This window comes from Meriones unguiculatus, chromosome 7 (assembly GCF_030254825.1).
Source record: "Meriones unguiculatus strain TT.TT164.6M chromosome 7, Bangor_MerUng_6.1, whole genome shotgun sequence".
NCBI classification, from domain to species: Eukaryota; Metazoa; Chordata; class Mammalia; order Rodentia; family Muridae; genus Meriones; species Meriones unguiculatus.
The window spans coordinates 87845514-87872394 of record NC_083355.1 but is presented as its reverse complement, the minus strand read 5'-3'; the positions used below and the strand labels follow the sequence as shown (position 1 = coordinate 87872394).

The 26881-nt window shown below is 44.5% G+C and overlaps 1 protein-coding gene across 6 annotated transcripts in view; it reads right to left on the bottom strand.

The window, feature by feature from the left end:
• Nucleotides 1–26881, bottom strand: part of Smoc1 (SPARC related modular calcium binding 1) — a 153126-nt gene that overhangs the window by 34694 nt on the left and 91551 nt on the right. For all 6 annotated transcript variants that reach the window (XM_060387788.1, XM_060387790.1, XM_060387792.1 and 3 more), the window contains exons 4-5: nt 12531–12630; nt 10384–10431 (exon numbers count right to left, since the gene is read on the bottom strand). In XM_060387788.1, coding sequence (XP_060243771.1) covers nt 10384–10431; nt 12531–12630 — 148 coding nt within the window. The remainder of the gene's footprint in view (nt 1–10383; nt 10432–12530; nt 12631–26881) is intronic.

The following is a 26881-nucleotide window of genomic DNA, read 5'->3' as shown; positions in this document are numbered from 1 at the left end:
CGACAGCTTATGTAATATTTCATACTTGATGTAGACATTAAAATGTCTATACAGGAGCCACCCCTCTCTCTGCAGCAAAATAACCAAAAACAGCCTGCCTCTTTTTCCTGACATCCAGATGAAAGCCTGGCTCTGGCCATCTGGTCTACCCATCAGCCAAGAAAGTCTGTGGAGCGCAAGGAGGGCTTCCGGGGGGCAGATCTGTACTTGTGTTGGTAGGGGAGCTCCATGGATGGCTCAGACATTCATATGGAAGCCCATGGAGCATGAAGCTGAGGCAGAGGGTTGAGTCTTCCTGCTGGGTAGGGTCACTGAGGGTGAAGAGATACAGCTGCTCTGTACAGGGAGGCCCCAGATGGAAAGCTTTATGAAGTGAGAAATGTTGAGGTGCCCTCCTGCCAGCAGCCACCTGTGAAACCCAGCACATCCCTAAGCCAGGAAACCACTCCAAGTCCAACGAGCCCTCTAACCATCATCTCCGGGCACCTGGGCACCTGGCTCCTGACCCACCAGACAATTTTTTTAATAAACATAGATCCAAGGCTTGGGTCCAAGGTCCACAGAAGTTCCGCTTCCTGGCAAGCCTTGGAGAAGCACCAGGCCACACACTGGGCCCTGGTTTTCTACATGTACCGTTGGCTTCCTAATTCCTAGTGGGACCTCACACTGGTCCTTGTTTATATCCACGTACTGCCTAACCTAAACTCCTCACTTTATTTCTCTGAGTAGCAGTATCTTCTGCTAAACATGCTCCAGGAAGCTGGCACTCTGTGGGTATAGACAACTCTAACACACTGCTAAAGGAGCTGTTTTCTCCGTGAGTACTAATCATCTTATTTGAATTATTTACTTTTAAGACTGGACTTAGGAAATTAAGAAAGTATCAAAGTTTCAGATAAACTTTAAAATTCAGTAAGATGACAACCTTATTTTAAAGCTAAGCAAAACATTAATAAGCATTTCACACACACACCAAAAGACATAGAGATGAGAAATAAACACACTAATAATATTAAATGTCATTCATCATTAGGAAGGACAAATTTACACAATGAAGGATGAACATGGTAGTACCTGCCTGTAATTCCAGTATTTGTAAGGCAGAAGCAGGAGGAGTTCCACAAGTTCAAGGCCAGCCTGTACTACTTAGTGAGTTTTAGACCAGTCAGGGCTACAAAAGTTTCTGCCTCAAACAAACAAACAAACAAACAAAAATTCACAAGGTACCACTAAGCATCCATAAGAATAGCTAAAATAGAAGACTGATAATACCAAGTGTTAGCAAGAATGTGGAGAAAATGGAACCCTTTGTTCACTGTTAGTGAAAGTATACAACTGCGAGCCACTTTGAAGAATAATTTGGCAATTTCTTTTTAAACACACACACATTCACAACTTCTAAATTCTGCTCCTAGGAATTTATGAAAAAGAAATAAAAACATGTTCTCAGAAAGACATGTGTACAAATATAACAGTATTACTTAAATATAGCAGCTTCTAATTTGAATGTTTGTTTGTTTATTAGACTCAGAAGGCACCCATATGCTGCGATGCCTGAGTAGAAGTCACAGGACACATACAGGAGTCTTTTCTCTCCTCTATCATGTGAAGTCTAGAAATTGAGCTTCGGTTGTAGAGTTAGTGGCAAGCCCCTTTACTCACTGACCCATCTCACCAACCCAAAAAGCCTCAAAGTTTTAAGCAATCCAAATGTCTATCAGCTGGTAAGAGGTAAAATCTATGTCCATATAAAGGAATACAGTGCAGCAATAGAAAGGAATAATATCTGAAATACAAAAATATATAACTGACACCCTTCAAAAACATCATAAAAATGCAAGGCAGTTGTTAACTATTGTCTGTGACAGGATCACATTTACACAGCGCAGATTTACAAAAGTAAATGCATCAAGACGGCAAAGCTGCTCTATAGATGCTGAAGTGGAAGTTGAGAGAGGGTAAAACTTTAGACAGCCTAAAAGTGCTATGGGGCGGTGATGGAATTTGTCTCTGGTAATGGTTGTGTGACTCTAAAAAATTGCTAAATTCATTGGATCTTACATTTACAATGAGTAAGATTGTTTGTTTGTTTGTTTGTTTTTCTGGTGTATAAGTTACATTTCAATAAAGGCTTTTTGAACCAAGGTGAGGGTGTATCAGAGTCACTAACAGAAAATCACCCGGTGGCAGCAGTTAGGTTGTTGGGCAGTGGCTAATTTGGAGAGAGAGAAAGAACTTCCCCATATATCTTAATATATATATATATGTATACTTGTGTGTGTGGTAATTTCATGCCTGAGACTTATGCTGGGTGTAATTTTTGGACTTCAAATAGTAAGACTTTATTTCTCCTTAATGCCAAAATATTCTTCCAGACTAAGAAGGACAAGAGAGAACAGTATGGGGAGGAGGGTTTCAAAGAATGTAACATTTCTTACAGGGAGAAAAAAAATGAAAATAAAAATAAACAAATAAATAAAGCAAATGAGGTAATTTCTCAAGATCAGCAATCATAATCACAGTATCAAGTTTGCAATGCTGTTTCTGGCAGGTGGCTTCCTTCCTCTATCTGCACCATCAAGCCAGAAAGGAGGAAGCCATCAGGCAGATGAAAAAAGCAAGTTTCAGTACAAGTGAGGCCTCAGAGGCAGTGAGCAGCTCTGGAAACTGCCCAGCCCCAGAGCCACTGTGTGGCTTTCCAAGGTTGCCCAGCCCCCACCCATGCCTGGCCCTTGCAGGTGCAGCCCCTGCATGGGCTCTGGGAACCTATAAAGACAGTGGGTGTGTGTGACAGCACAATTCCTTCCCTTCGAGAAGGCCTGGCCCACGCACAGACAGCTGGAAGTCACTTCGACCCCCGATGACACCGTTCAAAGCCTCCTCTGTTTGGCTTTTTGATTTCTGATTGACACTCGCTGGCGAGGGGAGATAAATGCTGGGTTGAAGACAATGTTGATCCGCTCTGACTATTCTCAAGGAAAGACTTTTCAGAATAACAAACAAAACAAAACAAAAACCCCAAAACATTGGTGTGCTTAAGGGACTGAATAGAGCCCAAGAGATCCGGGGAAGCAGGGCTGGCCCTTTGAAGGGACTGGCAAGTCCATTGAGGAGTTAATTGTCTGGGTGTACAATGAGTTTATTCTGACCACATACAAAGAGCTTTCTCTTCCAGGTCCTTCAAAAGCAAGTGTGTCAAAGGGGCCAGAGGAGGAATCTGTATTAATGGCATCTCTTGGGGTTTCCCGAGGTAGAGTGTAAGCAATGAGAAAAAAAAAAAGCAACCTCTACCCTCAACATGAGATTTTGAAGGTTCCTCAACAAGCCCAAGCTCCCTCAGATTCTTGAACTCATCTCAAACTGTGTCAGCTACTGTGATTCTCCCTCCCATTCTTTGATGACACCACTGTCCATCTTTTATGAGAATAAACTAAAGCTTGGCAGAACTACAAAGTTCTTGCTTTTGAAGGGACCACATGGAAGTCCAGGTGACTTCATGGGCATCCTGTTTGCAAAAGTCTCTTAAGAAGTTGGCCTAGGTCCGCTCCAGAAGGATGGAGCACTTGCTAACCCCAGCATCTCCCAAGATACATGGCTCCTGGGTAAGGAGGCTTCTAAGCAGGCTGAAAGTTGTCCCTGTGCTGACCAGTGAAAGCACTCTAAGCTCACTCTAAAGCAAGAGGTCCATGTTTTACAGCTGTTTCCTTCCACCTGAACACTTCCTCTACAATGTAAGAATACGCTTAAAGCTGGCTTTTGCAAGTACTTTCCTCACATCCTCAAGTCATTCATTCCTCGGCATAAGAGCAAAAACGGAGAGGCTAGCTGAGAATGCAGATGAGGAACAGACTAAAAGGAAGAAAGGAAGTTGGAGAAAAGAGAAGTAGTGACGAGGAGGAGGAAGAGGAGGTAGAGGAGAGAGAGAGCAAGAGGCACCTGTAGCATGAAAATCCAGTTCAAGACCGGATTTGCGCAGATCTCTGAACTAATTTCTTTAAAACTTTTTATTGTGAAAAGACGTGCTTAAGTTTATACAAATGCAATGTCACATTATGCTTCATATAGGGGACTTTACCACAGGCTAGGGACAGAGCACTGGTGGAGTGCTTGCCTGTGTCACAGCCGGAGCACTGCATAAGCCAACTCTGTTTGTATACACCTATCATCCTAGCACTTGGGAGGGAGAGGTAGGAAGATCAGAAGTTCAAAGCTAGTCTGGGATATATAGGGGAGGTCTAGCACCACCCACACACACACACACACACACCCATGGATACTGAAGGATGACTGTAATTATATAGGTACAAAATGACAGTACAAAATCAAAATCCAGAAGCTCATATGGGCACCTTACCCAGACCCCAGTATTTTCACGTGCACCTGTTTACGTGTGTGAAGCCCTGAATTATTTTATCCGTGTAGAGATTCATGTCACAGCAGAGTTGTACAGAACTAGCCCATCACCACAGAGGCTGCTATGGGTTTCCTCTTCATGGTCACACTTTTCCTTCCTAGTCTCACACCTCACAACTCCTCACTTGTTCTCTACCTCTATCATCTTGTCATCCTAGAATCCTGGATAAATGGAATTGTGTAGTATCTGATCTTTTGAAATCGGCTTTGTGTGTGTGTGTGTGTGTGTGTGTGTGTGTGTTCCTGTGAGTGTGTGTGTGTGCTTGCACAATACCCTTGAGACCTTTGCAAGTTGTTGTTACATATACTGCTGAGTATCATCTGTGGTACAGATGCAGCCTGGGCTTGTTGCACCTGTTACAGGACATTTGGGTTGTTGCTATTTTGACATTATAGATAAAACTGTTACATATTCCATATGGGTGACTTGTGTGGCTGTCTTCATGTCTTTAAAATAAATGTTCAGGAATATAATTGATAAACTAGGGTTAAGTATATGCTTAGAATTTTTTTAACAGAAACTTCCAGGAATGGTGGCTCACACCTCAAATTCGAGCACTTAGAAGGCTAAAGCCATAGAATCATGAATTGAAAATCCAGCCTGAGCAACATAGTTAGACTCTGTCAAAGGAATGAAGGAAAGAAAGGAGAGAGAGGGCAGAGGGAGAGGTGGGGAGATGGAGAGGTGGGGGGGTTGCCAAATGATCCTCCATCGTGTCTGTGCCACTTAAATCCTTTCCAACAGGGCATGAGGATGCAGCTTCTCTGCCACCTCCATTCTCCATTTTCTTAGGTATATCCATCCTCTCTCTAACACTTCACTGTCTTAACTGTTACGGCTTTATGTCTTGAAACAGGTAAAAACTATTCTATACACCTTTTTTTAAGAACTGTTTTAGCTGCTCTCATCTGTTGCCTTTGCATAGAAATACAGTAATAAGCAGTCCTAGATTTCATCTCTATCTTCCTGAAGGTACAGAATCAGTGCAGTGAGACCAGGCAATGATAGGTCGCCCACCTTCACCACAGGATCTGTGTGGCCCTCAGAGATAGGGCTAAGGGATTAGAAATGGCCTGAATCACATCCAAGCACATAGCCTCATCCCAGGCTGCCACTCTCAGGGTCTTTCCTCAGAGGCTCTGACAAAAGCAGCTACCAGCCAGAAAAGGCCACCCACCTTCTCTTTCCACGGAAGCAGCAAGTTCTAAGAGTCTAGAAACTGTTGGTTCTTTGAAGGTCCACATCCACTTGAAGATTGCCTCCATCACAAAAGGCCAAGGACCTAATGGTTCTGATGGGGGTTATGAGGCTAGGGTTCATTTTCCCTCACGGCTGTAGCCTCCATGGCTATAACAAACATGAGCCTTGCAAGCTCTAAACATTTACCCAATAAAAGAAGCAGCATAAAACACCACCAGCCACTAATACCACCAGGGATTCAAATATTCATTTGATTAGGAAGCCTTTCCAGATCCTTAAGTCCCAGTTTCCTCTCCTGGTCCTTGGAGATTCGATATGACAGGGAGTCAGACTCAGCCTAGTACTCCTCACACAGAGACTTTCCTTCAGCCACATGGAGCAAAGACTGAGGTGTAGGGCAGCGGGCTGAGACTGGGGCCAGGCAGGAAGACAGGGCAGCTGTAGAAAGGAGTCAGACATTGTGTGTGCCTGGGCACTCACGTTTGCCTGTGCACACCAATTGAGACTGAGCCCTACGAAGCTGGTATTTGACGTGCCCAGTTCAGCTAAGGTGGCGTAGATCACAGAACACAGCGGCAACATGCACACAGAGAGCCAAAAGCTGCTTCCCCTACGTTGGAGATATGTAGGCATATTATCCTGTTTAGCAGGATAGCGTTAGAGTGAGGGCACACAGGTCATAGGTTGCTTGTCTCCACTCAAATGCAGTGGAGGTTAAAACTGTGTGCACAAGGAAGACGCTTCGTGTGGAGGGTAGGTATCCCTGGACAGCCATCTTGGTACCCCTCACCCAGGCTCAGGGAACTGGAGCAGAGTATGTTCATGTCTCTGTTTCTGTCTCTGTTTCCTTTAAACAACAAACTCCCAGACCTCTTACAGGACCGTGGGGGGACATTTCAGAAAACTTCCTCTGATGATCCTCACCAGCTTTCACTTGCTGTTTGTCTCAGCATCCGCAGCCCCAAGGATTCTGGGCCTTCAGGAGGGGCAGTCTAAGAAGCGCTAAAAACCGCAGTCTCCCTGGGGAGGCTGAGACTTGTCATCCGGGTACTTCACGGGTGGTACAGTCAGGCAGCCCCGCCCCCACCCCGTGTGTTATCCTGCGAGTTCTTCACATCTCAATCCCCAAAGAAACCGGTCAGGAAAGCCCACACAGGCTGCTCTAGATCAGTCAATAGCCTGGAAACACAGCCGGCTTCCCAGCCATTTCCCCTTTGGACTGCCCCAAATCAGTCCATCTCTCAACTCCTACAGCCTTCAACTGAGCAGAGTCGGGCCTCAGAGCTGGAGGGACTGCCCCGGGTCCTCTTCCTTTCTTCAAACGAGCCTCCGTGGCATCGATAAAACACATGCGAATGCGCACGTGCACCACCCCCACCCCGCAGACACGCAACCCCCACCCCCATCTGTCTTCAAGGAACAGGACCAGAGGAGATGAGGAGGGGGCGAGCAGGATGGGATTGCCCCAGATCAATGGATATTTGAAACGCAAACACATGGCCCAGGACCTACACCGCACGTGTTAATTACCACACATGTGCCCATAAAGGAGTCCGTTAAACACGAGGGGGGCTCCAAAAACAGAGCGAAGAGAGGACATTCCAGGGGATTAAGTAAATAGTCTGAGTTGTGACCCTCCTCCCCTCCCGGAGCACGTGCATCTGGGGAAGATAACAGTCCCCCCTCCTCCCCCACTTCTTCCCTCAGGGGCCCGCACCTGTGAACCCAGGAACCACAGCAGCCCAGGCCCCCCAGCCTAGCCAAGCAGCAGGGACTGCCTCCCCTCCTCCCTCCCTCCCGCTATCTCTGGTCTCTTCTACCCCCGGGTCCCTGCACTCTGCCTTTCTCCTCCTTTCCTTCCAAGGCCTAATTCCTGGCTGGCGACCAGACCCTGAGCGCTCGCACAATACATCTTTTCATTCCCTCCAGGCAGAGAGAACCGATCCTTCCCAGCCTCGTCGAGTGGGGTGCATTCACGAAGGCGAGAGAGTTAGGGGAAGCGAGAAGCTGGGTCCCATCCCTGCCTAGCACCCACATCCCTCGCACTCAAAGACCTAGCGCAGTACCTGCTTTCCAATCAGACCACTTGCACTCCTCGGGGCCCAGCCCAACTGTCATTCGTCTGGTGAGCCCCAACTCGGAAGAGATGCCTTCTAGGGGAACCCACATGTGGGCCTGAGCTCAGACAAGGGGCCTTTGTCTCGACCCACCTGCTGCCCCGTAGAGCACATTCCAGCCTAAAGTGCAGCTGAAAGAGGAACCTCCGCAGGTCGACACAGGATATTACCAATGCCCTCTCACACCCTGTCCCCATTCAAACCCTGGCTTCCTCGGCAGGTGTGGCTTCAAGTGGCCCTTCCTACAGGTGGCCTGAACCTGCCTTCTCTATGTGCCTAGGGCAGACAAAGAAAGGATGCTGTACCTAAACTGATTCCCCAAGCGGAGGGAAAACGGGACCCCAGACATAGCCGAGATCGCCAGGGGAGGGTGGGTATTAGCACCCACCTACCCACTTGCCCTTTGCCTCCATGGAACCCTGCAGGAACAAGTCAGCCAGCCATCAGGGAAGGAATCAAGGAGCTGGGAGCTGATAGTAACGGCCCCATCTAGTGCAATGGTTCTCAACCTGTGGGTCACGACCCCCTGTGGGGTCACATATCAGACATTTACATTACAGCTCCTATCAGTAGCAGAGTTATAATTATGAAGCCGTAAAAGAATAATTTTATGGTGTGTGTGGGGGGGGGGTTCACCACAACATGAGGGGCAGTGTTAGGAAGGTTGCGAACCACTGATCTAGAGGGAGCCTCCATTCTTAGCATCACCCTGGAGGAGTCAGGCTCCTGAGACCTCCACTGGTCTAGGAGGAGACAGAGGGTGTTCACGACCATCACCTGTAAATGCCATCTGCAGTTCACCAGCTGGCTTAGTGGGAGCCAGGATGACCATGAGTATCCATCATTGTTACTCACGTGAAGCACAGCAACTACAAGAGCCTTTTCTATCCAGTTCAGGATGCAAACCAGCCTTTCCGGACGTCAGGCTTTGTCCACACCGTGTATTCCTCCTCCCCTACCCCCCATTCCCTTGGGATGAGAAGGATCAGTTTTGATGGGTGGTCAGCTTTACATGACTGCCAACTGTTTTTTCTCTGCCGTGAGGTCCTCACACCCAGAAACAAAGGCGAGGAGAAGCATTAATCCGCAGAAAGTGCGATGAAAACAGCTCTTATTCCTAAACCCTCCAGGCACATGCTGCTGACCGCTGACCGGCCTGGTGACTTCAGACCTCTACAGAGACATCCCTGCCCCCGCCTCCCACCATAGCAGTCCTGGTTGCAGCCCCAGCTCTGGCAAGGACCTGGAGAGGCGTCTTCCCCGTTCTTCCCACCTTCCTTCTTCAGGGAAAGAGAAGCCGCCTACCTGTGGGCCCCACTGTTTTAGTCCATGGTAATGCCACCTTCTACTTCTTGGAGGATCACATCTCAGAGAAACAGCTTCTCGGAGCCTTAACTCCTACCCTCAGGGCAGTGACGGAAGCCAGTGGCAGCCCTGGTCTGCATGTGGCCGTGTATATGTAGCACATGGTAAAATTTGTGCTGACTCACAGTACCCTCTCCACCAGGGACTCTTATGAGCGTGTGGTTACCAAAGCCAAGGTGAGGTAGGAAGCCTCAAGTCAAGCCTGAGGTGGAGGGAAGCCAGGCAGCACCTGTATGTGTGATTAAATGGATAGCTCTCTGCTTTCCAGGTCTCCGTGTGCACCGTCCCAGGAGCTAGCAGTTGTGAGTCCTAGAACTCAAACTGTCTTCCAAGCCCTTGTCTTGGCAGCATACTGCAGGGACCAGCTCCACATGTCAGGGTCCACTAAACAACTCTCAGACAAATACCAGCTATAATGAAATGGGAGAACCAGACTGAAACAAAAATGGGGAGTCTTTGTTAAAAGGAGGAGGCAGGAAAAACTATCATTAGAAGTTTAAGATAGAAAACTTTACCCTCTCTCTCACAATATCTATCTGTCATCTATCCTATCTATCTATCTATCTATCTATCTATCTCTTACCTGTAATTGTGGTGTTTAATTTGCTGTTTAGTGTTGCTCTAGGTTTAAACAAACGAACAAAACGTCCCTAAGCTTGCTACAAAAGCCAAACTGAAAGCAAACTATGTGATGCTTTGAGGGTGGCAAGGCCTGGCAGCAGACACGCATAGAGCACGTGTCTCCTCTGCCTCTGTGCACATGTCACTATCCTCTTGGTGTAAAGGCAACATGGTTGAGAATTTCATGACAACTGCACTGGCCACAAAGCCATGATGTCAGCCTGGTCTTTAGGAAGAGACTCTTGGATACACTAGAACATACCATTCAGGAAAATGGCAGGGGAGGGGGACACTCAAGTAAGTTTACAAAAAAAGAGTGCCAAGGGTAGACGAGCGCGCCTTACCTTCATCATCCTCTTTGGCTGAACACTGGATATATTAGTAGTTGGCCAACTCAACTTCCCAGAGAGCAGAGACCCATAGGGCTCCCATGAGGGTGGTCCCTAACTCAACTCTGCATCCTACACTCTCTCTCCTTCCTCAGAAACAATGCCAGCTCCATCATCGTCATCGCTATCTGGGCCGTCCTTACTCTAGTGCTTCAGGAAAGAAAGTGGAAACCTGAAGCATGTTTCACTTTCAGCCCAGGCTCCTCTCTCAGCTAAGAACCCTGCTTACACTGGCTTTCGAAGCAAACATTTAGACAAAGCACAAAACTCCACTCACCTTTCCTTCCTGAATTACCCTGGCTCAAGGGCTTGTCGGTGACCGGACCTTGGGCAAGAGAGGAAACAGAAGCACAAGATTCAGATGGCACTGTGGTTGGTTTCTGTCAAACACTTGGCGAAGCCTGATGTTATGAGCACACGGTCGTGTATATATGTATTGTATACACACTGGGGATATTATATACAAAGTTAGTGAGCACATGCATGTCGAGTGGGGTTTGTTTAACATCAATGTCACTGATAACCCAGACTGTTTTGAGATGAACTATGATTTCCAGGTTCCCTGGAACCAATCTTGATCTGTTTTTTTTTTTTTTACAAAATTCCACATCCATGTAACACAAACATCCCAATATTTGTACCCCATTTACACACCCCTGCATGCCTCCTCTTCTCACCATCTCCATGTTCTGACCCACATCTAGCCACCGGGGCCAACTGAAAAGAAACCCCCTCTTACTGAAAACACAATGATTGACATCCCTTGCTGGTCAGGGCAGGAAATCGGTGATTTTCCATCTGCGTTAAGTAGAAAATTGTTGGCCCAATTGTACTGAATGGGCCAAACAGTCTGAGGCATGGAAACAATTTTCTAGACACAGCCTGTTCTTCAAGGAGGGGGGGAGCCTGTAGGCCAAACATTTGCCCCATTTCTTCTGGAATGCCAACATGTACCCGTTATCCAGGCCTGGCTCTGTGGCACCTGCCTTCTCCTTGAAGGCCAACTCCCCATGTGTAGGGAAAGCACACTCCACAGAAAGGCCTCTGTGGAGATCCTGCCCACAGGAGAAAAACTGAGAGTTCTGATTTTCCTAACCCACATCACACTCTTTCTTTATACAGGCATTCTGGGAGGATTCTGTTATCTTACCCTGCAGGGGGGCTTGTGTCTACTGCATTTGTTTGGTTTAAATGAAGCGTTCCAGGTCATTTGCCAAGCCCTGCCCCTCCTCATCCTAACCCAATTAAGGTCTCCAGTTTCTGTGTAAACCACAAATAAAGTAAACTTCCCTTTGGGCCTGTAAATTTTGATCTCTAACATACATTCTTACATACATTCTTGGTACCCTTTCCACTTGCTTCCCTCTTTAAACAGAAGGGCCGGTTTTGTTTTGTTTTGTTTCGTTTCATTTTTAAGAGAACAAATTTTATTTAAAAAATTTGAAAACCATGAAAAAAAATTAACATAGACTGAAGGCCTTTGGAATTATGCTTTAGCATAATATTTTATACTTAGCTTGCACTTAAAATTGGGAATACGTAAAAACCCAATCCCTGTACACAGTGGGTAGGCAAGACTGGCTGTTTTGATGATAACCTTATGGAGTAACTAATGAAGGGAAAATGTGGGCCTTGTGTGAATCCATCCCCAACAATCCCACAGAACTGTCCAAACAGCAAACACTATATGCTTACAAAGCTGGGAGTAGAAAATGTAATCTTTGCTATAGATCAACCCAATAGGTCATTACTAAACTTTTCTACATATCAGAAAAGCTTTATAAAAATAAGGGCTTTGGGATTCATTCCAGGTCTAGTAGCTATTAAGTTAGAATATTCAAGGAGAAGCTTTGACTCTTGCAGTCTGTTTAATCTCCCAGGCCTTACAGATGACCAGCCAGACATAAGATTCACTGTTGGAAAAGTTTTCTGTTGTGGTTCATTGTGGTAATAATAGGATGGCAAAGATGTGGCAGAGAAACCAACACTTTTCCTTTCCTGTGCCCATGACAGACATCACTAATCAATTGCTGAAGCCTTTGGCACTGAACTCTCATACAGCTTTAAAATCAATACCAAGAATGCATTTCAAGGTCTGCTACAGGCAGTAAACAACAACAAAATTCTAAAATATATGCCATCTCGGCTCTAAGAGTCCATAGCCAATGCTTAAGAGCCCTGGACCAGAAACATAAACTCAAAATAAATACACACAAACATACACACTCACACACACAGTCACAGGCCAGCACTGTTCATCTAGCTGACTATGAGCAAGCACAGCGTGGAACCCTTCTAACCTGGAAAAGAATTCATTTACCACACCAACCCTTTAAATGTTTGCCTGTGAGATTCGGAGCCCAGCCAACAAGTTGGTAGGCTCTCTCCAACTCTTTTCATCCCTCCTGCCCCTTCCTACGGTACCTGAACAGACAGGAGTTTTATTCTGCACAGAAGAGCCACTGATGGGCTTGCCATCGGGGGTCACACACCAGCAGTACCCTGTGTAAGTATGGCACTGCACCTGTTCAGAAAGGTGGGAAAGGAAGAGAGTCATAAGTCTCAGGTCATGTTTAATTATCCCTCATCCCTTCTCCAAGCATCCAGACATCAGAAAACCTCCTCCCACTCACAAATACGTCCTGGGGCATCTTTCAAAGGACCCAGCATCATTGTCATGTTGGCTTTATAAACCCTGTATACCTGCTTCCTTCTTAGAACTCCAAATGTTTAACATCTGCTATCCTATGGGAACATGTCCACTGTGGTTACCCTGTGAGACATAACTCCAATACCTGTACTTTTTCCCCAGAACTGGCATATGCTTCCATCCAACTGTAAAACAGGCTGAGCAGAGAACTAATTTGGCAAGTATCTGTGGGAATGTCAGGGCCCTTCTTGAACAAGTAGAGACAAATGCTAAGTTTTTCTCATAGGCAGCAGGAGCCTGTCTAGTGAGAACACAGCTCTCCTGAGACAAGGAAGAGCCCCCCTGGTGCCTGCAGGGTCTTTTCTAGAAGCGCAGCTGTAACACTGGGTGATCTTCAAGCCTGCAGGATCAGATCTGGCTGTCTGGGGATGGTTAATTAAAGTGAGTTTTTCTTTTTAAGCTTCCAGAGTAGCAGCTACTATTTCTTCTCCAATAGCCTTTAGCTTACCCACCTTCTCCCATCCCACCCACTGCCCTCTTCCCATCTCTTTCCTCTGTAGAATCACTAAACACCTATCGAGATAGAGTCCCTTGTGTAAAACCCCTCAAAAGTTCACTCTTAGACTCAAGATAAAAATTAAACTAATTTCCAAGACACTTAAAGTCCCCAAAAACCTGTCCCTAGCCATTCTTCTGGTATCATTTCTACATCCAAGTTTCCACATGCACCCTCCACTTTGGCCACAATGAACCCGTGGGTGCTCCCAAACACAGCCTCACTTCTCATGATTCTGAGACTTTGTTGGCTCCAACCATTCAACTTATCCAAAACACTGTATCAGACCTTCTCCTAATCCTTCTGCTCCCCTTCATGATACACCTTCCCCTCAAAGCCAATGTCAGTTTCTGCAAACCCTTCCTATGGCAAATGAGCAAGCTCAGGTTCTTGAGCTGCAGGTCCATCTTACCACTCTAGATTATAACTTCAAGAACTGCAAACTAGTTATTTCACAGTCCCCAGAATCTAGTATAGTGCTGACATCTATTGCAGGTGACAGATGTGTTGAATAAAGGCATGAATTCTCATATTCCCTCCATTCTTGGTCTCCCATCAACTGCAAAATGCAACATCAATTTAAAAAGCCATACCACATTAAGTGTGTATCTCAATGACAAGACATGTGGTGCCAATTGCAAAGATATTAAAGTGTGAAAAAATGTGCCTCTTGGGATCAAGGACATATTGGAATTGAGGCCAGACAGTAATTGCATACAAATTGGGCAGAGAGGTGTGGAAAGAGACAGTGAAAAAGGGCGTTCTGACAGCCTGGGTAGGAGCCAGAAGTTTTTGCTAAGGTAAAAGCTACGGAAAGTATTGTACCCTTGTGTGGGTATCAAATGCTGTAACTTCCCTCAAGACACGTTGGTTCACTCTGAGCCTGTTCACCGATGGGGTAGAATAAAATAGTCTCTTGTTTTTACCAGTAGCATGATTGCTGTCGAACGGAGCTCTCACGGTCGACATTTCTGCAGGGACACTGGCGAGTACACAGACCCCAGAGCCACACCCACCATATAGCAATGGTGACAGCACAGATGCTCACCCACCATCAAGATCCCAGATTTGGTAGCACTCTTTCCCAGGGAGGTTAATAGTGGAATAGGAAGAAATCAAGACCAGAGTTTGAATCCTAGTCTAGCCAGTCACAGGTAAGACACATTACTTAGTGCTTTGAGCCTCCCCTGAATAACATGGGTGATAACCATCTAAGATGGAAGACCCTGCTAAGGCATGCTCACATCTGGCATGTGATGGAGGCCGGGCCGGTACGGAATGGTCATAGCAGTTCTTAGTCATATCGACAACACCTGCCAGGTGTCTCCCCCCACATACCAGACCTCCTCTAGTAACCTCGGCAGCTGGGGGTGGAACACGCCTCTGGAGACTTGGCTTCACCTGCAGATCACGTAAGCCCTGCAGGGGCTGCTTCCTAGAGCTCAGGCCTGTCCAGGGGCAGCATTCTAATGGGACTAAATGAGACCTGGCTGGCTGCTTTCTCCACTTTGGCCAATAGTCACCTCTGGGGAGATGCCAAGATGACTCACTCCTGAACCCTGAAAGCCCACTGCTGGGGCTCCCACATAAGGACTGTGCACCAGGCAATCCCCAAGGCTATGCTGCAGGCAGGATGCTGCATGTTGCTTGACATTATGGTCAAGCAGGCTGCAGAGAACTAAACTGTTTGAAAGCCCCTTTCCTAGGGGATGCCAAGAGTTCCGCCTAAGGTTACTAGGGCAGAATGGGACCCATGAATAAAAGGCAAAAGTCCAGAGTTTTGTTTCAGGGAACACAATCTGACCTCAGGGCTCAGGGGTCCATGGGCCACATTCTCACTCAGAAGTGCCCATTGTCTCCCTGTGGGCACATAGCACAGCCAACAAGGCCCCTAGCCAGGCCCGCAGAACCAGACACAGCTTCTTTCTCCCCAGGGTCCTCAGCCTGTCCTTCCAACCGTATGACAAGGAAAAGACACCAAGTAACAAAATCCTCAGGCTGGGAGTGCCTTCCAAATTTCATAAAACTCAAACGGAATGAGGAATTGTTGGGATGGCCAAGAAGACCTCTTTGCTGAAAGAGCCCTAAGGAGATCACCCATGATTCAAACTGAGAGACTGCAAGTTGCCTTTGAGTGTTTTTAACAACATTTGCAGAAAAGACGCTATAAGGGGATGCAGCTACCCCATCAGTCTATGCCTCAGATATAAGCGCATTTATTTTAAAGGGGAAAGGTGACAGTAATACCCATCTTGATTGTTGGCAGAGCTAAGGAGATCTTGTAAGTAAAGCACTGATTTCAGCAGGTAAAGGCCAGTTGAACTTAGCTGTTTCAGCGGTTAGAGCGTTTGCTAGGTAAGCAGCAAACGTAAAAGTCAGAGTTCTGAACCCCAGAACTCACGCACATGGAAGGGGGGCAGCCCACCTGGAACTCTAGCACTCTGAAAGCAGAGACAAGGAATTCCAGGGCAAAGTGGCTGGGCTGGGTGAGCTCTATCGGTGAGCGCTGGGTTCAACTGAGGGAATCCATCTCAGTGAACAAGGTGGAGAGTGATCAAAGAGGAGTTTCAACATCAGTATCAAATACACACCACACACATACATGACATGCAAGCACACACACCACCCATACACACATGCACACACACAAACAGGCATACATGCCTCACACACACTTGAAATGAAAAAAAAAAAAAAAAAAAAAACTTAGTTGTTTACTCTTATAATGCAAACTATGTGTCCATTTTAAAAGGCCAGAACCAAACTGGTTAGAAGCAGAAGAACACACTCTTCTGACCACCCTGTGAAAAACGATTGGTCTAAAATCAGCCAAGTTTGGGAAAGTTTGGGTGGAAGAAGGAGGTTTATATAAAAGGGGTCATAATACATTGAGTTACTCTCTTGGCAAGTCCTTTATAGAAGAATTATTTGTGCGGAATTTTCAACTACTTAGTATCATCCCAGGAAGTTAGACTCCTGGTCCAGATAAACACAGCCCCTGGCAAGAAAGCAGTCAGATATAAATTCTATAGAACCCGTGACTTAGCTGTACACAACCAAAGCACAGAGTGTGCCGGTTCAGCTCCCTTTGCAAATTTATGATTTAACATCATAACTAATACTCTGTGTTTTTCTTTTTTCTTTCTTTCTTTTTTTTTTTTTTTTGAGAGTCTCTAATTGGTCAAGTCCTGGCCTTTAGCCAATAAAAAAATGAATGTCCAAGCCAAGAGGAATTGACAAGGCAAGTGGTCGTTTCTAATATCTTCTCATATTATTATCAAAACCCAGGGTTGTTCTAGCTCCACAAGTAGACACAAGTCAGAAAAAAAAAATGACTCCCACCTGACTCTAGAACATCCTACAGAGGCTGAAATATCAGTGGGAGGGTCCTCCTTTGGAGACAAAGAATACAGCATGCAAAATAAGGCCACTTTCTGCTTCTACTGTCATGGTCCTGTTGGGTATAACTGGTGTCCCTCCAGCTACTTTAAAACACTGTGTTCCTAGATAAATATGTTCCATCTCTGACTCATATGCTTTAATATCATTGGCAAAAAGTCTTTTTACATAAACAAGCCAGGGGTATATTGCAGTTCAACCTCCATCCAAATGAAGACAAATTTGAAATTATTTTAAGCCTGCTAATCATCAACATTCGTCCAACTCCTGACCACCCAGTGAGAATGTAGGAGACCAGCACTTCCAACAAAGGCAAATGAGTGACCAGTGGGTAGAGAAAACAACAGCTCACAGGGGACAAGTGGGATGAGAGCGTGGAGGAAAATAGAGAGGCAGATGGCAACCATCGCCCACGGGTGGCAGGCCCCAAATGGAAAATACCACCTTCTACTTTGACAACAGCTTTTCAGTCCCCCGGGGTCTCTGTATCCTCATTTAAGCCTAAAAGCTACTCTCTTGGAAAGTCCTTCACAGGAGAATTACTGATGCAAAATTTGCAACTATTTAGTAACAGCGCGGGAAATGAAGAATCCTGATATCCCAGACTTTCCAACATTTCAGAAACCATGGAAGAAAAAAATCCTTAGAGTTTTCCAATCTAACCCAAACATTTTACAAGTGAGGAGACTGGAGTCAAAAGATAAAGGAGGTGTGTGGTTCCCATCCCTACTCCAGTCTAGCAGAAGAAAGGGAAAGGAGTTGTTTATAGAGACTGATGTCTGAGGAACCTGAGTCTTCTTTTTTCCCTTGTTTTTTTTGTCGGGGAGACAGATGGGAGCAATTATTCTCATGGAGAGAGTTCCTGGATAGGAGTCGTCCCCTCCAATATGGATGACAGGACTTTTGTGGAGGGTTTGGGTAATACCTTGGAGCTTCCATGATGTCTTAGTTACGGTTACTATTGCTGTGATGAAACATTATGGCCAAAAGCAACGTGGAGAGGAAAGAGTTTATTTCGTTTATTTATTTAGGTATGCGTATCCCAAGCCACAGTCCATTGAAGGAAGCCAAGGTAGGGACTCAAACTAGGCAGAAACTTGGAGGCAGAAGCTCATGCAGAGGCCATAGAAGAGTGCTGCTTACTGGCTTGCTCCTCATGGCTTCCTTGGCCAGCTTTCTTATAGAACCCAGGACCACCAGCCCAGAGATGATACCACCCTCAATGGGCTGGGCCCTCCCCTGACAGTCAGTCACTGAAAAAAATGCCCAATAGGCTTGCCTACAGCCAGATCTTACCAAGATAATTTCCAAATTGAGGTTTCCTCCTCTCAGATGACTACAGTTTGTGTCAAGTTGACATAAAACTAGCTAACACACACACCCACTGGCCACCGGCTCTTGGAAGCCTCTTAGAAGGGTAGAACCTCACCTTACAGAGGAGCCTTTGCTGTTGGTCTTTCTGCCTTGATTCCTAACTCACACCCAGAGCCCTCGGGATCCTGCACTCACTCCCTTTGGAGCAAGCCCACTTTCTTTCTTCTGTGTCCACCAGGAATGGAAGACTTCTCCCAGTATCTCCCACCCTGCCTCTCAGGTACAACAATGAACACAGTTGCTATGGGGTAGGAATAGGAATTACCAGAGACAAAGGTGTTCTCTGGCAGAGTGACTTTGGACATACTGAGATAAACTGAATCAGGAGACTTTGCTGCTGTACAATTCCTCCAAGTCCTAACTCGGTGGGTAATTCATCTGTAAGAGAAAGATCATATTTGTAGCAATTCCTAAGCTTCTTAAACCAGGGGCTCCCCCTCTGACCTTTGTGTCAGAAGCCTTTGACGGCAGCAATGTTCTCAGCACCCTGCTCTGGATTACTGGTGGGCAAGGCAGTGTAATGGACCATGTCCCTGGCTTCATTGTGTCTTTGTTTTGCCCAGATCCTACTTTTTACACCCTGGATATCAGTTTCTCAATGGGTTCTCTAATTGGAATACTTTGCCTCCAACAAGCCCCTGCTCCTTTGCTAAGGATTTTTAAAACCGTGTCTTATAAAATGCACCTTGAATCTCTTCACACTCTTCAGGACAAGTTACTGGGATCTCTTCAAACGTAAAACCCTCTCACTCTCAATATTCCCCACCCCAAATTATTTCCTGTTCCTCTTCTGTAAGCTAGAGCATGTATAAAGAGATGAGTTGGATTTGTCAGTCTCAAACTTGTGATGGTGTGATTGCTCTGATGGATACAAGTGTCTTTGACTAGGAAAGACTTGAACTGAACTTGGAAAGTGTGTGAAAACCTCCCAACTCACTTTTGACAGTGAAACTCTGCTTTTTTTCCTTTAATCTGCCCGTTGATTCGAATTACTTAGCACTTTAACTCTCTGAGTCTGTCTGTCAAGCAAGGCGCCACTCAGCAGGTTCCCAAGAAGACAAGATAAAGCAGGGCACAGAAAGTACCTAGTCAGTGTTGGGGAATGTGGTCGGCCCTTGTGGATTTTGTCCCTTTTCCTTCCCTTTGACAGGAAAGGTGTAGACAATAGTCTCAAAGCACTGCTATTTCTTGCCTGTAGCCTTTTTTCTGACTCTATGCCAAGTCCAAGAAGGATTATCTGTTGGGAAATGAGGAATTTCCCTTTTGGAGTATTTACTTTGTCCACCAGAATTTACGAAAAGAAAAAGAGGGGGTGATTCTTAATTTCAAGTCCTTCCAGAGAAGTGAGTCATTGTTAAGCATCTTTTCAGTGAGCTGATAATATGTCAAGGCTGCCCACATGACTTTAGTTAGAACAAGAGACAACCCAACTTACCACCAGGCTTCTAAGCATATCTAGTTTAGGGGAGGATGCTTTTCCAGGAAGTCCAGCGTGGGATTCAGAAGAAAGATGACACGAGGAAAGAGACATAAGTTCCTACAGCGTGGAAATGGATGATGGAATTAAGGACTAGTTCCAGGGAAAACAGAAATATCTGTTGGCTAATGTCACAAAATATAATGGTGCCAATCTTCAAATATTTCTGTGGAAAGTGGGATTTATTTGAGATTCCGTAAATCCCATAGACAGAAATGGAGTTGTGTACTGGAAATCATAGACAGAAAGCTCCCAAATCAATACAACGAGCTTTCCCGTGAAGGGAACATCGCTTGAGAGCAGCTCAACGTGCATTAGGAATTTTGTCATTGAGGGAATAAAAATTCCTGCAGCAGGTGACAATCAAGCAGGAGGTGGGTGGATACTTGGTGAATATAAATGCAATGGAGCCATGGAGGGAGGCCAATGAGAGAGGAAAAATACAACAAAGACACCTCTGCAGTCTCCTTTCTCTGAAAAGCCCCAGCCGTCCACAAACGGCTGTCCCCTGGCCTCCTGCCACCTAGACAAGGCATAGATTTATAACGGATACAATGGACACTTGAATGAAGCTGTTGAGACTGTTCTTCCCGGTCCACAATGTAGAACCTTTTTAAGTGCATTTTCCAGACAGTTTAAACACGTTTCCAGCACATATGTAAAGATTTTGGGAGTTCAGGGGCCCAAGGAAGTCCACACTCCCGTCTTGCTCCTCTGTGTGGTACCCAGAATGGTCCATGTTTTGTAAATGGCCAATATAACACATTTTACTCATTTAAATTTGGTTGCATTTTAGCATGGGGAAACATTTTTTTTTTAATGTGCATTTTCAAAATAACCAAAAAAAAAAAAAAAGAAAGAAAAGAAAAAAAAGAAAGCCTTTCCTGTGTAAGGTCAGAACTGGACAATTTGGCTGGTTAGAGGTCAAAGGTGAACTGCAAATGTGATGATGGTTTCTGCTGTTTGAAAAAATAAAGAAGAGCAGAGAGCGACTAAGGACTTCCATCGCAGAGGCTCTGCTCCCCTGCAGGCAGCGGGGAAGCTAGAGAAGCAGCTTTCCTCTTTCCCTGGCTCCCAACAACAGCCCCCTACAGAAGAGCAGCTGAAGACACCACCCGAAGCTGCCTGCCTTTGTTTGCACAGTAGACAAGAGATAGAAAAGAACTCCCCAGTAACTTTGGGGAGCTCTGACGCCAGGCAGAGAGCGCCCAAACACTGCCTGCTTGCTAATCTGAAAGAGGATACATCATAGCCATTTAGTGGGAGATCAGCCAGGTTTGAGGAAGAAGACAAGGCAGAAGCTGGAGCAGGCAGATCCCACAGAAAAAAAAAAAAAAATGTGGACACAGCACTCCAAACACAGCACATGCTCCATCTCCCTGGTCTCTATGCACAAGCCTGCTCTGACAGGTGACAAGAGGTGCCAGCTCTCCACTGAAAAGATGAGGCTGGTGGCTTCTACCCCAGGTGGAAACTGAGCAAAGCCTTGCTGCACAAGGGTGCCTGACTGATCAGGCACCGTCTCTGTCACCGCTTAAAAAATGCTAATGTTTTGCCTCGATAGGTATGTAACTGAGACGGCTTACTCCCTACAAGTTCTGTACCAACCGGACTTCACATACAAAGACTGCCTTCAGGAGGCCGTCTGCTTCCTGCTACTCGCCAAGCCTCCAGCTTTGGCAGTTTCCCAGGTCTCCATGTGCTTAGACCCTTAATGAACAGAATATATGCCAGTGTAAAGACAGGAGCTACCACAAGACCCATGCTCTACCTAAACAGGCTGCAACATGTCTGCCTCAGTTAGTGTCTGTTGCTGGGATGAAATGGCATGACCAAAATCAAGTTGCAACTCTCAGATCCCACTTACTCCATTACTGAGGAAAGTCAGGACAGAAACTCAAGGCAGGGGAACTAGTGCCAGGAACTGAAACAGAGCCCATAGAGGAGTGGTGCTGACTGGACTGCACTTATGACTATGCTTAATGAAAAGATTGTTATCTCCCCCCCCCCCCGAGTTATGCTGGTGTCCTTGTCAAAAGTCAGTTGCTCATTCTGCTTCCTTATAGTCCCCACAATTATCAGCTCAAGGGTAACACCACCTCCTAGGGAGCTGGGTCCTCCCACACCAATAATCAATCAAGAAAATGAACCACAGACTTGTCCTTGTCACAGGCTAATGTGAACGGGACATCTTTCCATTGCCATTCCCTCTTCCCAAATGACACTAGCTTGTATCAGGTTGACATTAAACCAGCCAGCACAATGCCCCTCAAAGGTATCCAGGCTTGCTGTGACCAACACTTACTAGTTTAAATAGAACTCTTCTCCGCTAGTAAATTCGAAGAAGAGATAATTAGCCTAACAAGGCTGAGATCTCTCAGATATACACAAGTTGTGTCAAGGTGTCTCCTGCTCTAATTTGCACCTTTCAGTCTCTCTCTGTCTCTGTCTCTTTCCAGAGGCTTCCCTTCCCTTGGAAATACTAACCCAGGAACACTGGTATTGCCATGGGATCTTGGACCACAGCATAGACTACAAGTTTCAGAGTACCCCTTGCCCTAGATGTATATCCCTGAGGTGAGGAGCTGGCATCAAGCCTACACGTGGTACAGAACACTGCTCTCACCCTCATTGGCAAAGGAAGGAGACTGTTTCAAAGGGCACCACCACCGACACAACACTAAACACGAAGATCAATGAACTAGAAGCCAGAAGCCAGAAATAAGTCCTCATGTTTATGGTCAACTGACTTTTGACAAGGATATCAGGATAACTGAAGGGGGAATAACAATCTTTTCATTAAGTAAACCTGAGGCTACCAAACATGCATATGTGGAAGAGTGAATGTGGATCCCACCTCTCGCACACAAACTAACTTAAAAGAGATCAGAGACCTAAAAGCTGAAGACATAAAACCTCCAGAGGAAAATGGAATAATAAATCTTTGTTACCTTGGATTAGGAAATGGTTTCAAAGGTATGACAACAAAAGCAGAAGCAGAAGAGAAAAAGAGGGAGGGAGAGAGGGAAGAAGGAAAGAAGGGAGGGAGGGAGAGAGTAGGAGGATCAATTAAACTTACATCTTATACACACTGTATAAATAACCTCTTCAACTTAATACTACAGTGACAAATGGACTGAGAAATGGGGAAAGGACTGAACAGATATTATATAAAACTGAAGAGGCTCATCACTAGCTACTATGGAGAAATCAAGAGTTTAATAAGATATCAAGTCAAAAGGAAGAGTGAGGGTATCAAGTGTAGGCAAAGAAGAGGAGACGTTGAGATCTTCATGGGTTGGTAGTGGGAAAGTAGGATGGTGTGGCCACCATAGAAAATGGTCTGGTGATTCCTCAGCCGCATAAACATGAGGAAGTAAATGACCCAGAAATTCTATTCTTAGGCATGTACTAGGATTACTAACAGCACATGTCACATACACAGGCATGCCAATGTACACAACAGTGTTATTTATAACCTCCCGGAAGTCAAAATCTCTCAAATGCTCACAAACTGATGAACAAAGAAAATGGGGTACAGCCACATGATGCACTATTACCAGATAATAAAAGGGAATGAAGACCCAACTCAAGCTACAACACGGATGAGCCTTAAAAACACTGTGCTGAGTTTAAAAAAAAAAAAAAAAAGTCACAAAAGACCAGACATTATATAAATTGTCCAGAATATGAAAATCATACCAAGCAAAGGTAGATTAGTACTGAGAAGGGCTGAGGGGAGGGCTCTTCCAGGAACTGTCTGTTAAGGAGCACAGGATTTCTTCTTGGGTGATGAAATGTTCTGTATTAGACAGTAGTAATGGTTGTGCAATCCCACAAATGCACCAAAAGTCATTCATTGCAAATTCATTGCAAATTTTAAAGAGGTAAACTTTATGATATGCAAACAATGTCTCAACAGAGCTTTTTTTTTTTTTTTTTTTTTTTTGAACAGTAGCAGGAAATGAGACTACAGACCAGTTTGCCAACCTCTAGACTGGCCCAACTCTCTTTAATTACAACTCATCAACTTGAGCACTAAAATTGGGGAACAACTAACATGCATTTAACAGTAACTATGATATACATATGTATACATTATCCGGGTGGAACAAAAACAATACAACAACAGCCAAAACACAGGTAAAACAAGTTGTAAGAGGCCTTAACCATAAATGTTCAAATTACAACCATTACAACTTGCTTATTGAACATTTAACCAAAAAGAATATCAACAACTTGCCTAACACTGGGTCTACTTACTATTTATACCATCTAGAAATAAGGGCTAGGTTTAAATTTTTAGAAGTGTGATGAAGGAAAAGAGGGAGGGATGGAAAAAGGGAGGTCAAGAGAGATAGACATATATAGACAGACAGAGAAAGTTGGTATTGTGCACGGCCAGAAGGCTCAGGTCTAATACAGAGCACCATCCACTTTTAAAAACTGGTTTTGTCTGGGGCATCCCAGGATCCACATGTGGCTGGAGAGGCTTTCTACAAGCCAGCGTACAGACACACCCCATTCTCATCACTCTAGCTACAGCATTGCTATGCACAGTCTGAGGAGCAATCCTCAGGATTACTCTTTGCAAGATCCCTTCACATCAGGACTAAAGACCATTATCTCCAGACTCATAAGAATTCTAGACTCATCAATTTTTGGATAAATCAGGGCTGGAGAGATGGCTTGGCCATTAAGAGCATTTGTTCTTTCAGGGAGCCCAGGTTTGGTTCCCAGCACCCAAATGGCTGCTCTCATCCAGCCATAACCTTGGTTCAAAGGATCCAGCACCCTCTTCGAAACTTCCAGGGCAGCAGACATACACATGAAGCATAAACATGCATGTGAACAAACTATACACACACACCTTTTACAAATTGAGATTGGACAAATCCTTTCCACAAGGTGCCAATTTTTAATCATCCCAGGTAAATAGAGGCTCACAATGCATGCGATAGATTGATACCTCCAGTAGTCTGGAAGATGGAGGGCCATGTGGGTAAAAAGAAGCAGTCCTGGAATGAGCTGGTCCTGCAACAGGTCTCCAGGAAGAATGCTCTGACAGTGGGAGGGGCTAAGGGTGCTATGGAGGAAGAAAACATCCAGGCCCCCAAGGATTGTATCTTAAGTGTTTAAAAAAAAAATCACAAGGGAATCTGCTCTCTTTGTCAAAAAGCTACATGATTTTCCCCCTTGGCATTCCAACTACCAAGATGAAACTATAACTCCTAGAACCTCTGTTTTCAGAAAAAGTCAATACATACACTTAAAATTAGCTCATATAAGCATTGCTGGGAAGAGCAGTAGTTAGAATGAGTGGAAAATGGGGAAAGTAGTCTTCAAAGCTTATTAAAAAAAAATGCTCCTTGAAGAGGAAACAAATCATTTCACCTAGAAGCAGAATAATGAAAGGTTTTCATGTTTAATGACATTGGAAATTTAATCAACACAAAAAAATGTAATGGCTTGCAACTGTACCTGATAATTGCCATTAACTGCACAGAGCACACAGACTACAGAGACCAACTGCTCCCATCCACCCCACACAGCACTGGGCAGAGCCTGCTACAGCCAGAAGGGCCTGACACCCTTGTCCTTCAACATTTCACTGAGCCAACAACCCACTCAGTAAGCCTTCTTTTTATTTCGTATTTTCAGTAAGTTAATCTCCACTTTGCATGTGTGCCTTGTGATGGCTTTGGTTTCGTCTGTTTGTTTCTCAGTCAGGTTTTAGGACTGCCGGGTCTGTTTCTTTACCTGGGCTGCTTGAGGGTCAACTGTGTTTACATATTCATCCCAATCTCTTACACTTTTAATCCTATCTCTACACCTCATCCTCTTTTTTGAATCCTTATGCTCTCTTCATTTTACTTCTTTTTCGTTTAACTTGAGACTGGGTTTCTCTGTGTAACAAGGTCTATGAGTGATAAGCAAAGGAAAGGAAGAATCTCATTCTAAAGGAAGAAAAAATATTTTTTAAAGAATCACAACAGACTTCCCAGAATGAGAAAGAGACATCCACGTCTGGATACAGATGGCAAAACCGGAAAAGAACTTCCTCTCATTATATCATAATTAAACCCCTAAAGATACAGCATCAAGAAAGCAGTTAATCTAAGAATGTTTGAGAAAGCCATACAGAAACCTACTATTATATAATCTTCATACATATACATACATAATTATGTATTATTATATTAATAAATATATTTTAATTGGAGTTACCCCACACAAAGAATTATGTTCATCCCCAAAGCCATAAGTTGATAAATAGAAAACTCAGTACCAGATGTGGAATAACTTCCCTCTAGTAGGCAGAAAAAAAAATCATTATGGCCAGGGAAGAAACCAATGAAATGAAAAGCCTAAAGAATCGGTGAAATAAAATTTATTCTCTGAAAAACATGAACAATATTGAAGAACTCATAGCCAAACTAAGTAGAAAAAAGAAAGAGAAAACTCAAATTAATAAAATCAGAGGTGAGAAGGGAACCGTTCAAATAAATACAATCGATATTCATAAAATCATTAGATCTTACCTTAAAAACATAAAGTTTCTTAAAAAAAGAGAAAGAAAGAAAAGATTGATTTCTAGATGCCTATTAAATAATAAAATGAAACCAAGATGATATGAGCAATTTCAACAGATCTATAATACAAAATGAGATTGAAGCAGTAATTAAAAATCTTCCAACTAAAGACGCCCAGGCCCAGATGGACGCACTGATGAATAGTCCCAAACTGTCACAGAACTAACATCAATACATGTCAAACTACTCAATAACATTGGAAAGGAAGAAACAGCACTAAACTCTTTTTACAAAGCTAGTATCGCCCCAGTACCAAAAGCATATAGAAGCAAGCAAAAAAGGGAAATTATAATTTCCCTGATGAACATAGATGCAAAAATTCTCAACAAAATGCCCGCCTGAAACTAAGATTATTCATCATGATCAACTGGCTTTATAAGTTACTTAAATGAATTCAAGGATGGATACCACATATGGATATCTCAATGGGCATGGAAAAGACTTCAGACAAAAATCCAACATCACTTCATGTAAGAGCCTTAAAGAAACTCAGAATAGAAAGAATATATCTTAACATAATAAACACTAAATATGACAAACCTATAGCCAACTTTCTACTGAATGAAAAAAAAAAAAAAACCTCAAAGCATTTCCACTAAAGTCAGTGGAAAGCCGCTCTCTCTGATCTTATTGAATACAGTACTGGAGTCTTAGCTAGAACAATAAGACAAGAGAAGAGAATATAGAAATACAAATAAAAAGAAAGAAGTCAAAATGGATGATGAT